At 40.3% G+C, this 15,555-nt stretch overlaps 1 protein-coding gene across 1 annotated transcript in view; it reads left to right on the forward strand.

The window, feature by feature from the left end:
• The window catches only part of TYROBP (TYRO protein tyrosine kinase binding protein), a 26,765-nt gene continuing 11,210 nt past the window's right edge, over positions 1 to 15,555 (forward strand). The window contains exons 1-3 of the mRNA XM_029577215.1: positions 1 to 97; positions 235 to 315; positions 14,682 to 14,702. Of these exons, the coding sequence (XP_029433075.1) occupies positions 258 to 315; positions 14,682 to 14,702 (79 nt within the window). The 5' untranslated portion in view covers positions 1 to 97; positions 235 to 257. The remainder of the gene's footprint in view (positions 98 to 234; positions 316 to 14,681; positions 14,703 to 15,555) is intronic.

Consider the following 15,555-nt stretch of genomic DNA (forward strand, 5'->3'; position numbering starts at 1 on the left):
GAGTGATGTCACCCACCTAGTCTGCAACTGCCCTCCTCCTGTCCTCACTTCCTCAATTTTTCTTCAGCGAGGACAGGACAGGGACATAGATTGACCAGTAAGTGCCTGATCGCTGGGTCCCACTTTCCCAGAAATGCTGCAGGATCCTAATTTTTGGAACATGATAGGAGAAAGTCTGCCCGTGGAAATGGTGTCCACGCATGATAACTGTGACTCTTTACTTTTTTCTGACAGGAAGGCCGTTTGGAGGGGGAACGATGGCCAGATGTGCTCACACATCACTCTCCGCTCTTCTGTGCGTGCTCGGGACTCTGAGTAAGTCTGTAACACTGCAAAATACTTCAGTTTAGCTTGGAAATAAACCGCATGTGCAAGCTGTCAGAGTTTCCCCCACCTGCTGCTCCTCGAGGTGCCCAGGACTTCTCCAGAAATCTTGTGACTCTGTGATTTGGCCACAATAGTGCAAAGCTTTTTGCAGTATTGCAGGATTAGACAGGTTGGGTGACAACCGGTTAATCGGTGTCCTTTTCTCTGTTGAAGATGTGTTATTAGGCTGATGATGTGCCCAGCGCACCGTTTAGCCCCCGTTTGGCCGCGAGTTTTTGACGGGCTATTATTACCCCTTATACAGTATGGGGTAATAGTGCGTGGAAAATGTGCGTGGAAAACGTGCGGCCAACCCCCCCATGTTGATGAGCCTTTTAGTTAGTCATCCGCAATACAGAAAGTAAAATGTGTGGCCAAGCCGCACATTTTACTCTCAAAAATTAACGCCTGCCAAAGGATCAGGAGTTAATTTCAGACGGCACCGGGAAAATGTACAGAAAAACAGAAAAAGCAGGTCCATTTTTCGAACCCGTGGCTGTCAGCCGCCGCTGCCGCCAATAAGGAGGCGCTAGGGACGTGCTAGTGTCCCTAGCGCCTCCATATTACCGCGGGCCCTAATTTAAATAAAGAATCACGCGCTCAGGAGAGGGGCCTGGGCGTGCGTCGGGAGGACGGACGCTCGCATCGGAGCGCCGGCTCTCCCGTGGAGTTTATTGAATGGGCCTGATAGTGATAATCCAAGGTTATTTCAGCACTGGTTCAGTCATACAGTGTTAAGGAAGCGTCATAAATCACAAATACTATGGTTGATTGTTGAAAAAAAATCTTCTGCATGCCACGCCTGTAACTGTATTTATTTATCTATTTGTATGTTTTTATATACTGAGGTTTGGCAGATGCCTTCACTCCGGTTCACAGTTGAAAAAAGATATTACATTCATTAACGATTAGTGTTAAAAAAGAACAAAAACATTTTTTACAGTAGGTAACGTTACTGACAATGAGGACAGCGATTAAACATTTGAAATATATAAGACCACCCTCCTCCTATACCAGAGTCACAGTGCTGGATTTAGAAATGCAGTCCTGGGTGTTACGGCGCAGATTCCTCCTGACACGGTGCGATCTCTTCCCGCCGGCATCATGGCCGCGTGCCGCATTGCGGCGCACGAATCAGCCCCGTGAGGCTCCTCCCCCCACGCTGACGTCTCCGATAGGCTCTGTGCCAGCGTGGGAAAAATAGCTACATAACCGGCGTTTCAGCACTAGCAATGCCTCGGCTACAGGCTCGCTTGTGCTGGTGCTCTTTATTTAGATTTTATTTTTTTATTTTATTTAAAAGGTTCTTATATACCACGAAATGGCCAGGATCTGGCTGTCTAGGCGATTTACAAGAGACACATATAGTTTAAAATATCAAACAAATATCAAACAAATAATGTACATTAAATAAAAATATCAATTAAATAAGGATTCAACATAAAAGGCGGTATAATATAACAATACGAATAATAGTGGTATAATGAAAATCCATCAAATATAATGTCAGTAAAATAGAATAAGCAAATGAGAACAGAATAGAGATGACGGCTCTACCTATTATTACCTTAAATCAAAAACGGTATAAAATAAACAATTTCAGTATTGCGTTAGTTTGATATGGTCAAAAGAATGATCTAAGGTATTAACTCTTGTTAAATTATTCTATGATTGCACGATCAGTTATCTGAATTGTAAGCGCACTTATAGAGGTAAGTTTTTAACAGTTTTTTAAATTCTTCTTTATTTTGAGTTAGTCTGATGTAATCTGGTATCGAGTTCCAGAGTCGCGGTCCTGCCACTGAGAAGGCTCTTTCTCGTGTTATATTCAGTCTTGCATTTTTTACTGAAGGCACTTCTAGGATTCATTTATCCAAAGACCGTAGTTGTCTTGATGGCTTATAAATTCTAAGTAGTGAAAATAGCCATACTGAGTTTTCATTATATAATAAACCATGAATTATTGATAAAATTTTGTAGGAAATCCTGTAAGGTATCGGAAGCCAATGAAGTTGTTGTAAAATTGGCGATATGTGATCTCTTCGTGTCAAATTGTATAATATACGTGCTGTAGAATTTTGAATAAGTTGAAGCGGTCGAATAGAGGAGTTGGGCAGACCTAAATATAGTGCATTACAGTATCAGTGCTTGAACTACAGATCGAAAGTCTGATGCAAATAGTAGAGGTTTCAGATTCTTCAACATATGGAGCTTGAAATATGATTTTTTGACTCAGACTGCCTTTTGGATTGTTTGCTCGCTGCCTTCCTCTGACCCGGACTGCCCTTTGGATTGTTTGCTCGCTGCCTTCCTCTGACCCGGACTGCCCTTTGGATTGTTTGCTCGCTGCCTGCCTCTGACCCGGACTGCCCTTTGTATTGTTTGCTCGCTGCCTGCCTCTGACCCGGACTGCCCTTTGTATTGTTTGCTCGCTGCCTGCCTCTGACCCGGACTGCCCTTTGGATTGTTTGCTCGCTGCCTTTGACCTGGACTGCCTTTTGGTTCGTTTGCTTTTCGCCTGCCTCTGACCCAAATTACACGTGGATCCCGTGTCTTGACCACCTTGGCCAAACCTCAGTGCGATCCTGCTCAGGTAGGCTGTTATACTATCGCTTGGGTCCACAAAACCTAACAGCTGGCCGAGACCATTGACCCAGTAGACTTAAGAGCTCTGCAGGCAATTCCCGGCCTTGACACTCGGGTACAACACCTTGAGGACCTGATTCGACTAGCCATTCGCCTGAATCTTTGTTTCCAAGAATGGTCCCGGGAAAGGGCTACATTTTTTCACCCAGTGCGGTTAGCAACTTCCTTCCAGCATCCTTTCATCACTCCCAAGCCTCAAGAGCTTCCTATCACCACTGAAGAGCCCATGCAGATTGATCGATTCAGAATCTCACCCGAAGAATGCCAGAGATGCCGACAGCAGAATTTGTGTCTTTATTGTGCTGGAGTCGGGCATTTTGCGAAGACCTGTCCTTTGAAGCCGGGACACTCCCGAAGCTAGGTTTGGTGGAAGAGGCCTCCCTGGGTCGTGCGACTTCCTCTCCTTAGATATTAATTCCTGTGACACTTTCCCTGACCAAGACTTCATCTGCAGGCTTTCTTGGATACTGGGGCAGCTGGGAATTTCATTGAAGAAACCACATCCTCTGGCAACAAATTCCAGAGTTTAATTGTGCGTTGAGTGAAAAAGAACTTTCTCTGATTAGTTTTAAATGCGCCCCATGCTAACTTCATGGAGTGCCCCCTAGTCTTTCTATTTTCCGAAAGAGTAAATAACTGATTCATATCTACTCGTTCTAGACCTCTCATGATTTTAAACACCTCCTATATCTGTCCTATATCTGTCCCTCCAGTATCCAAAATCTGAAGTAGAAAATCAGTCACAGATCTCAACAATGTTTTGGTACCATGTTGCAGTCTAAAACCACATTGAAAAGGATGCAAAATTTGAATTGTAGCAAGAAACTCTGACAATTGAGAAAAAATAATTTTTTCAACAATTTTTTCAAGGAAAACAAATTAAAAATCGGGAGAACGCGATGCTTGATCATGAGACTTTTTTTTTTAATGGGATGTATAGTGAACTGTTTAAACATCCTGGGATAACCCCTGTTTTTAAAGAGAGGTTAATTAGGGAAATCATACCTTTGCCAACCTCCTCATGAAGAGTATATAATAGAGGAAGAGGGCAAGGATCCAGAATACAGTAAGAATTTCTTACTGATCCAAACACTTTCTCAAATTAAGTTGTCCCAATATCTTCAAAACGAATCCCAAATGCTCAAAACTTTCACATTCCCAGATTCCATTCCCAAGTTAGAGGTCTTATCCACCCAAGAACTAATTTGTTTCCCAATGTCTTCCAGTTTACATTTTAAAAAGTCTGCAGATTCTCCTGGGGAAACACTATAAACAGTTTTATCCAGGTGGGGGCATTCAATCACTCATTTAACAGAGCTAAAAAACTCTGCTGGACAATTAAGTGTATTCAGCACAGTGGTAAAATACTTCTTCCTAGCATCATTGTAGGCATTTCTATAATCCTTACGATTTGAAACAACTGAGACCTCTCTTCGGACTTCAATTTCCTCCAGGTCCTTTCATAATGGCTCATTACCTGCTTCAGCTGAATTATACTATCAAACCATGGGACTCTACAGCTCAGGTTTTGGTGTCTCTGCTGAACAGCTGGGGCACAGTTATCGTAAATGGCAGTCAAAAGCTCAACAGTGATATTTATTTATTTATTTAACATTTTTATATACCGACCTTCATGAAAGAAAATTCATATCAGATCGGTTTACAGATAACATGAGGGGAATAACAAAGTCAACCATATAACAAGAAATGAAAGTTACATATAACAAGGGGTATTAACCTGGAGGGCTAGGATAGCCGGAGCGATAGAAGGCATAACTGAACAAATTAGATAATACAATAATATGATGAGAAGAGGCATAAGTGTATAGGCTACACTTGTCAGAGAGTTTAGGTAGGAGTCAGTGTCTGAATTAGTGAGGAATTGCTGGAACTGTAGGTTAAGTGAAGGCCTGGATGAAGAGCCATGTCTTAAGTTTTTTGCGGAAGGTAAACGGGCATGGTTCTAATCTGAGTTCTGTGATATGTGATATGATATCAGTCATATTATCCACTGTGCCATTTTGAAGATGGTCTTTATTAGATACCCAACTAGATTTACATCTTTCTATGTCTACTGATGACCATACTGATCACTTTGTTGTGAAATTATACCTTCTATACTTTTTAAGTACTAACGTCAAACGAAGCCGAATCAGATAGTGATCAGTCCATAAAACTGGTAAAATAGACAAAACATCAATCAGGTGTTTCAAATTCCTCAGAACAAATTATTTGATTTAATAAATTTCCATAACAGTGTGCTGGTGATGAGATCATTGATGTCAAGTTTAGGGATGCTATAAACTTGATAAGATCATTAAAAACTCCAATTGGTTTACTATTTAGGTGGAGATTTAAATCACCCAGTAGAATTATCTTTGCGTACTGAATTGATCATGAGTTTTTTGGGGTTTAAAAATTTTTATTTTTATTAAGTTTAACTAATATAGACAGCAATACAGCACATCAATGAAATACAGAGTAGTGGAATTAAAACTAGAAAAAAGAAAATACAATTTTAAAGTAAAAAGAAAAACGAAAGAAATACTTTCTTTTACTCACAGCCCCACCATCGGGGGAGGAGATTTAAAGCAAAAACTACCTGCGCAAATTAAAGAAACAGAGAGAAGTGCCAGAACACATAGTTAGTATACTTCGACGACCATTTAGCTAACATTTTGCAGCAAATGTGAGTCAAGAAAGAAATGTAATTGCGAAGGCTCAAACACATATCTGTTATTCTGAAATCTTACAACACATTTCCAGGAATATTGCATTATCATGTTAGCTCCTAACTGACATGCTTCTGGGCCCATCTGAAGAAACTTCTTCCGACGCTACTGGGGAACCCTAGCAATGTCTGGATATATCCATATTTTCTGTCCAAGAAACAATTTTTTTCAATTTCGAAGAAATAATTTTAACACTGAATCACGATCGGAAATATAAATGCCATAAGCAACGTTCCACGATATTCCACATTCTCTGTCTCAGAGGATTCCAAAAATGCTGATAGATTGCTCATATGAGTCGCAGCTTCACTATTTTCCTGTGTCACATTAAGGGGATCAATTTTCTTCTTTTCCCGAAATATAAAATATATCTGGGACAATGGAAGAAAAAATTCTTCTGAGAAAGACAAGACTTCCTGTAGATACTTCTTAAAAACATCACGAGGTATTGTAAATTTAACACAGGGAAAGTTCAAAGCTCTTAGACTTAAAACTCTAAGAACATTTTCCATATTTTCCAACTTTTTTACATTAACTAATTCTGATTGCACCAGTTCATTCTGAACTAATTGCATAGCCTCTGCCCGTTGATCCAAAGTAGAAATCTTATCATTATGAGCAGAAGTTATAGCTTCCATTGCTTGTACCGACTGCTTGTTTTCCGTCATGATCGTAGTTAGTGAGGAAATAGACTTTTGAATCATATTAAGAGCTTCCCAGACCAATTCTAAAGTAATTGTTCCAGGCTTGACCAAGTTGGATAAAGAAGCAGAAGTAGCCAAAAAATCACTGTGGGACTTACCCAATTCCTGGGGCCACACAGAGTCCCCTACCCCATTCGGGGTGGATGCTTGAATTGCAGAGGTAGCAGCCAATTGTGGCATCTCTGGACTTGTATTGACGCACACACGTATATAACGCCTGCTTGAAAGTTACCGACCATGGATGTAGCTCTCAGATATCTTTGTGTAATCTATGAGATTCCCTTCATGTTTATAATAGAGTTGGTATTGAATATCCTTTGGGTCCTTCTATTGAATCTTTGGTCAACCAGTGGAATGAGGCCTTTTCTAATGCTTTATATTCCATGGTACCAAGCAGGCAAATAAAGTCCCGTATGAAACATCTCCCATGTTTTTCCAAGAAGCTGAGTTATCAAAAATGGACGGTGCAGCATAATTGATCTTATAGTCCAACAAGGTCCTATAGTGATCCAATAAAGCAAGTCAATTTGGAGTTGACCTTTCCGCCTCCATGAGGAACAATAAAATGCCATCTGTACATAAAGAAATTCTATGCACAGTGGAAAGTATTTTAAAATCTGCTATAACTTCAGAATCCATAATTTTTGAGCCAATAATTCAATAGACAAATTGAAAAGTAGGTGTGTGTGGGGGGGGGGGGCAACGGACACCTCTCCCTAGTACTTTACTACAAAGGAGAGATTTCCATTAGCCAATATTTGAGCCTGGGGAGACCTATATAGGGAAGCCACCCAATTTAGAAACTCCTCAGGAAACTCCAAACGATGGAGCACTAGAAACATATTTCCAGGAGATCCTATCAAATGCCTTGTCAGCATCTAATAATCCCAGGAATGTTCATCTTTTTTTTACCTAATAAATGATACTGAAAAGGCTCCTTGAATTGTTAAAAGAAGATCTTATTTATTTAGGAAAAAAAATGTATATGCCACCTATCAAAATTTCTAAGTGATTTACAATAAAATCATCATAAAAGATTAAACATACGACCAATAATAAAATAATTGATACAATTTAAAACATAATACAAAAATGACATCCTATATGCAAGGTGATGCATATAGGGAAAAATAACCCATGCTATAATTACACAATGTTGGGTTCCATATTAGGTGCTACCATCCAAGAAAGATCTAGGCGTCATAGTGGATAACACATTGAAATCGTTGATTCAGTGTGCTGCGGCAGTCAAAAAAGCAAACAGAATGTTGGGAATTATTAGAAAGGGAATGGTGAATAAAACGGAAAATGTCATAATGCCTCTGTATCGCTCCATGGTGAGACCGCACCTTGAATACTGTGTACAATTCTGGTCGCCACATCTCAAAAAAGATATATAATTGCGATGGAGAAGGTACAGAGAAGGGCAACCAAAATGATAAGGGGAATGGAACAGCTCCCCTATGAGGAAAGACTAAAGAGGTTAGGACTTTTCAGCTTGGAGAAGAGACGGCTGAGGGGGGATATGATAGAGATGTTTAAAATCATGAGAGGTCTAGAACGGGTAGATGTGAATCGGTTATTTACTCTTTCGGATAATAGAAAGACTAGGGGGCACTCCATGAAGTTAGCATGGGGCACATTTAAAACTAATCAGAGAAAGTTCTTTTTTACTCAACGCACAATTAAACTCTGGAATTTGTTGCCAGAGGATGTGGTTAGTGCAGTTAGTATAGCTGTGTTTAAAAAAGGATTGGATACGTTCTTGGAGGAGAAGTCCATTACCTGCTATTAATTAAGTTGACTTAGAAAATAGCCACTGCCATTAGCAACAGTAACATGGAATAGACTTAGTTTTTGGGTACTTGCCAGGTTCTTATGGCCTGGAGTGGCCACTGTTGGAGACAGGATGCTGGGCTTGATGAACCCTTGGTCTGACCCAGTATGGCATGTTCTTATGTTCTTAAATAGTATAAAAATGAAACATTAAAACACTTAAATATCCCTTTAGCAAAATCTGACTGGTCTGGATTATAATGGAAGTACATGTTCCAAGTAAAGTTGTAATAACTTCATTATCTTCATATCTGCATTAATAAGCAAAATGGGTCTATTTGAAGTACACTATAAAAGATCTTTCCCTGGTTTTGAAATTAAAATAATTAAAGCACCCAGTAAATTTCCAGTCAAAGAAACGTTACCTAATGCATTAAACAGTTTACACAAGAGGGGCACCAATTCTATTTTAAAATGATTAAAATAATCTAAAGCAGTGGTCCCCAACCCTGTCCTGGGGGCCCATCAGCTAGTCGGGTTTTCAGGATATCCACAATGAATATGTATGAGAGAACATTTGCATGCACTGCCTCCATAACATGCAAATTTTCTCTCATGCATATTCATTGTGGATATCCTGAAAACCTGAGTGGCTGGTGGGCCCCCAGGACAGGGTTGGGGACCATTGATATAAAGGAAAACCATCAGGCCCTGGACTTTTCTGTAGAGGTAATGACTTAATGGCCTGTATAACCTCTGACAGTAATTGGGGCAGAGAACTTTTCGCCTCTTCTGGAATCTGCTAAGAAATTGCTGAATCCCTACGGTAATTGCCAAACCAGGTTCTTGATGTAAGGTTGCAAAATGATCCTTAAGGATGCTATCTATCTGCTGTGGGTAGTGGACTGGCACATGCACTGGTCACCTTATAGTACTCATAAAAGCAAAAGTATTACGAGCTTGAGGTAACCAAGTCAATAGGGCACCAGGCCTCTCTGTTCATAATATTTCTTTCAGTAAAATGTAACAACTTTTCAATCTGTGACATTTGTAATTTAGCAAGTTAGTCCCTCACCATTTGAAGAGATTTATGCTTTAATCGAACAGTCATTCTTCTGTTTACTTTCAAAACTTCCTATAAGAAATTATTTTTCCTCTCAAAACTGCTATTAATGTCTCCCAGCACAACCTAGAGTCTTAGTCTGCTACCAGATGATACTAAAAGCCCAGAATAGCCTATACCTCTTCCTGTTTCCATGTCTCTCCACCAGTGCTACTGAGGGTGTATTAAGAGCAATCTGCAATTTTCCCTAAAAGATTCTCAATAAAAAAAAGTCTATTCTGCTACAAGTACAGTATCTGGCTGAGAGAGTAAAAGGATCCCTCCAGCTGTCAGATTATATAATTGCAGAGCGTTCTATAGTTTATCTGAGATTGAAACCAGTGCTCTGGAAGGATGTGACTTTTTACATTTTTATTTAGGTATTTTACAAAGTCATCGTTCAGTTTCAGGTTCAACCTAGGATTTAAACACAAGTTCCAATCCCCCCAATGACTAGGATAGATGTATTAAAGTCTAGAAATCTAGCAAAACTTGATTTAAAAACATCTGAAGTATTATTGAGTCCATACACAGTGACTAATTACAGCTCTGCTCCATAAAGCAACCCCTCTGCAATGACAAAATGGCCATTGGGATTGCAATAAGTGTGCGACCTGGTTAAAGGTAGGGCCTCATGAATTAAAATACAAACCCCCCTCCCCCCCCCCATTTTTCGAGTTAAGATGCATGAATCATCTCACCCACCCAGTCCCTACCCAGTGTCTCGTGTTCCACTTTAGTCACATGCATTTCCTGGAGAAAGGCTAGAGTAAGCTTCTTAAAAAAGTGCACAAACTACTCCTCTTACTAGGACTGGAGATGCCATGAACCTTTAAGGAGACAAAAGACACCTGAAAGATATAAAAGATACTATGCAGTACCACATGAGAGAAACAATTGCACAATTCTCTTTGCAATAACGTTAAAAATCCCAGCATGTCAGTCATGCACGTCCACACATTTCCCAATCTGTCTGATTTTAATATTCTCCCCTCCGTTCTAAACTCCCCATTACCATCAACCTTAACTCCCCTTTCTCAAACCCATCTAAACCTACCCGCCCCCGCTTCTAAACTTCTCCCCCTTTTTAAAAGCAAAACCACTCTTAGCATAACGCTCCCTTGTTGCAGTGAGGCAAGGACCAGCCCAAAACATAGATTATCTAACAGAACCTGGGGTTTTTTTAGCACCAAAGTCCAGCGGAATATGGAAAAAAAAACAGCACTTCTGCATGAAGCAAACGTTATCAGAGTTTTAGTGCCTGTGGTGCAATATCTCAATGTCAAATGCTAGAAGGTAAGAACCTAATGACCTGCAACCTGCAAATGCAAATGTGAAAAATACAAAAACCAACACTGAAACCATAAATCATCATAAAACAGTGTCCAACAAGTAGAAAATAACAAATTTAAGTAAAAAGAGAGCACAGTCATATCCACACCGCACTCTCTGGCTATTAGTCTGTAAAGAAATTCTCAGGCCTCGACTGACCCTGATCGGCAAATAACCATATAGCCACATTACATATGTTCTGGAGTCAGACTGTGCACACTGGCATTCTTCCCAGGGACTCTGACCTGGGGGCTTGTCACCTGCATGGACACAGGAGGACTGCCTCGGGGGCTTACCCAATGTAAACACACAACTACTGGGATTAGTATTAGTGTAGGGGGGTAGGGGCCACTTTGACATTCAATGTGAGATGTACGAACAGAACAGTGGTCTCTTGTGAAGATTTGATGATCTACAGAGTGAGGAAACTCACTCCAAGATGAGATTTGGGCAATGTTCTCTCCATCTAGCTTGTTGTTACCCAGGTAGAGAGTCCATCAAGCTAGGTTGAGAGAACATTGCCCAAATCTCATCTTGGAGTGAGTTTCCTCACTCCGAAGGCCAGCAAATCTTCACAAGAAACCACTGTTCTGTTCGTACATCTCACATTGAATGTCAAAGTGGCCCCTACCCCCCTACACTAATACTTAACCCTCACCTCGAGTTACTAGGTGGGCCTCCCATAGGGATTCAAATACCTGTCTAGGGAGGAGGTACTATAGCAAGGTTCTCTCTCTCTCTCTCTCTCTCTCTCTCTCTCTCTCTCTCCTGGCAATAACAGCTTTTCGCATAGCTGATATTGCAATTTGAGATACACATGCTTATTAGCATAAGGTACACCCCTTTTTGGTATCGCATGCGATACCAATGCGATATTGGAAAATGAGGCCCTTAGAGAGGTAGTATAGTTAGGGTAGAGATAGTATAATAAAAATAAAAATATACATTACCTTGGTATAAAATCTGAGGTGTGGGATAATTATGCTAACAGCTCTTGGTAGGCTTGTTTAAAAAGCCAAGTTTTAATCCCCTTTTTAAATAATTTGATGTCAGCTTCTAGTCGTAATTCCTGCGGGATGGAGTTCCATAGAAGGGGTCCAGCAATAGAGATAGATCTTTCTCTTACATTATTTAGGTGGGCAATTTTGGGGGATGGAATTGGTAGCATCCCTGTTCCGGTTGATCTGGTGATTCTTGAGGGGGTGTGGAAGTGACGTGAAGAGGTTAGCCATTCAATTTTTTCATTGTAGAAGGTTTTGTGTATTAGTGATAAGATTTTATGCTGGGCCCTGTATTTGACCGGCAGCCAATGAAGTTCTTTTAATATTGGGGTGATATGTTCAGATCTTCTAGTACCTGTCAAGAGTCTGGCTGCAGAGTTCTGTAGAAGTTGCAATGGTCTTGTGATATTTGCGGGAAGGCCTAAGAATAGTGAGTTACAGTAGTCTAATCTTGATAAGACAAGTGCCTGTAAGACAGTTCTAAAGTCTTTTGGGAACAGGAGGGGTTTTAATCTTTTGAGTATGTTTAATTTGAAGAAACCATTGCTTATGATTTTTTTAACACAGGATTTCATGGAGAATTCACAATCTATAAGAATCCCTAGATCTCGTACTTCTTGGGAGATGGGGTAGTTTTTGGCTGCTTTTTGAATTTCAAGCTCTTTTGTCTTGCTTAATTTAGGGGAAATGTATAGGATTTCAGTTTTTTTAGTATTTAGGGAAAGATTCATTTGGGTTAATACCTTTTCAATGGTGGATTGGTATATGTCCCAGAGCTTTAGAGTTTGGTCAATGGACTTTTGGATCGGTATTAAAATTTGAACATCATCAGCATAGATAAAATGTGTTAGATCGAGGCCTGATAGAATTCTGCATAAAGGGAGCATATCGATATTAAATAGTGTAGAGGATCCTTGGGGCACTTGATAGGATGTGACTCTTTATCAAGAAATTTTACTTTGAAGGTTCTATTTGTTAGGTAAGAGCTAAACCATTTGAGCGCTAAGTCTTTAATGCCTATTTCGTTTAGTCTATCAAGGAGGATATTATGGTTAACGGTATCAAAGGCTGCCGAGATGTCCAGTAAGATCAGTAAGTAAGACTGGTTGTTATCGGTTCCTCTTAGGATGATATCTTGTAGTGAAGTTAAAAGGGTCTCTGTACTAAAATAATTTCTAAATCCGTGTTGTGCTGGGTACAGGGTACTATGTTTTTCCAGATAATCTGTTAGTTGATTATTAATTACTTTCTTGAGAATTTCTTGATATACAAGGTAAATTAGAAATGGGTCTTAGGTTTGAGAGATCATATGAGTTTGCTTGTGGTTTTTTTGTGATTGGTTTTATTATTGCTGATTTTAAAGTGAGTGGGACATTAGCTTCGGTTATGGACAAGTTAATTATATTGGCAATAGGTTTAGATACTATATTGGTGATTGTTTTTAATAGTTTAGTTGGGATATGGTCAATTGGGTGGGCAGCTGGGTTCATTTTTTAATTATACCTTTCACCTCAAGAGATGAAACTGTGTCAAAGGAGATTAAATGGTCCTTAGGATTGCTTGGTAGTACAATTTGGTTAGAGTTCACAGGAGCTATGTTTTTTATTATGTTTAGTTTTTCTTTAAAATATTGAGCAATTGTATTGCAATTAGAGTTGTTTGATGTGGGAGTTTCAATAGGACTAGTCAGGTCTTTTACATATGAGAATAGAGCTCTAGGGTTATATTGAAATGTATTAATTTTGTTAGAATAGAATTCTTTTTTTGCTTTATTGGTGGCTTCGTTGTATTTATGTAATAGAGATTTGTAGTTAGTGTTTCGGTAGAAGGAGAAGCTCTCCAATGTCTCTCACCTTTTCTCAGTATTGTTTTAAATATCTTTAATTCATTGTTGTACCATGGAGTGTGGTGTTTTTTGTAAATGGAAATATCTTTTTTAATAAGTGGGCAGCAATTATCAGCTACTTTTTTGTTAAAGAGAACCATGAATTGATTGCGTTATCACTGTTTGATGTGTCTAGGTCATTCAGAGCTTTTGAGAGATGATCAGTTAGGGTATCTAGTTGACAAGGTTTCCTGTATTCAATTCTGGTCTTGGTTGCTGGGGGTATTACGATTATGTATTGGATATTTATAACACAGGTAATTAATTTATGATGAGACCATGGGATTGGGGAAGTAGTAGGACTGAGAGTGGTGCTGAGATAAGAGTTGATGAATATTAAGTCTAGTGTGTGTCCTGCTTTGTGGGTTGATTGATTTACTATTTGATGAAAACCTAATGCTGACATTGAGTTTAAGAATGCATTACAGTTGTGAGATAATGGATCCTTATCGACATGTAAGTTAAAGTCACCGAGTATAATGGTAGGAATTTCAGTTTTTAGGTTAGTAACAAAAAACTCAATTAATGGAGAGACATTAAGTTCTAGTAGGCTTGGGGATGCATAGATTAAACAAATTTGTAGCCACTTGGAATTTAAGAGAGCTATTTTGAATTTGGGTGGAGAATTTATTTGCTTTATTTTTAGGAGGAGTTCCTTTTTAGACAGTATCATTATAGCACCTCCTCTTTTGTTAAGCCTAGGAATAGATGTGATGTCATATTTATTTTTAGGTACTAAACTTTCATACCATAAACTCAAAATGTGAGAAATCCTTTAATATATATCATTGATATTAAAAGAAAATAAGAAAATGTGTGGTTGTTAATTACGTACTCTTCATTGAGGGCTGAGGCCAGGGTGCTGGCAGTGGAGCTGGGCACGCTACAGGAGGGAGGTACTGAGGAAACCACAAATAGCTCTAGTAATCATTTGAAGCTTCTGTATCTTGTTCATTTGCGGTACAAATCATCTACAGAACATCCACCATAGGTCCGCTGAGACTTGTGATCAACAGTAGGTGCAGGATCAAAGCAAAAGCTGGAGAGTCTGTTAAGAAGGCACAGGTGGGAGGGTGTGCTGCTGTTGTGTGCTTGTTCTCATGTACTGGAAATGATATTTTGTGTTTCTCTCTGCAGGCATCGTTCATGGACAGAAAGGTGGGTGGATCTGTGTTTCTTTGGTAATCCGTGATCCCGCACGTGTCAGTACAGCCTGAAATCACCTCCACTCCCATTCTACAACCACACAGCCTGAAATCACCTCCACTCCCATTCTACAACCACACAGCCTGAAATCACCTCCACTCCCATTCTACAACCACACAGCCTGAAATCACCTCCACTCCCGTTCTACAACCACACAGCCTGAAATCACCCCCACCTCCACTCCCGTTCTACAACCACACAGCCTGAAATCACCCCCACCTCCACTCCCGTTCTACAACCACACAGCCTGAAATCACCCCCACCCCCACTCCCGTTCTACAACCACACAGCCTGAAATCACCCCCACCCCCACTCCCATTCTACAACCACACAGCCTGAAAGCACCTCCACTCCCATTCTACAACCACACAGCCTGAAAGCACCTCCACTCCCATTCTACAACCACACAGCCTGAAAGCACCTCCACTCCCATTCTTCAACCACACAGCCTGAAAGCACCTCCACTCCCATTCTACAACCACACAGCCTGAAACCACCTCCACTCCCATTCTACAACCACACAGCCTGAAATCACCTCCACTCCCGTTCTACAACCACACAGCCTGAAATCACCCCCACCTCCACTCCCGTTCTACAACCACACAGCCTGAAATCACCCCCACCTCCACTCCCGTTCTACAACCACACAGCCTGAAATCACCCCCACCTCCACTCCCGTTCTACAACCACACAGCCTGAAATCACCCCCACCCCCACTCCCGTTCTACAACCACACAGCCTGAAATCACCCCCACCCCCACTCCCATTCTACAACCACACAGCCTGAAAGCACCTCCACTCCCAT

This window comes from Rhinatrema bivittatum, chromosome 14, assembly GCF_901001135.1.
Source record: "Rhinatrema bivittatum chromosome 14, aRhiBiv1.1, whole genome shotgun sequence".
Lineage (NCBI taxonomy): Eukaryota > Metazoa > Chordata > Amphibia > Gymnophiona > Rhinatrematidae > Rhinatrema > Rhinatrema bivittatum.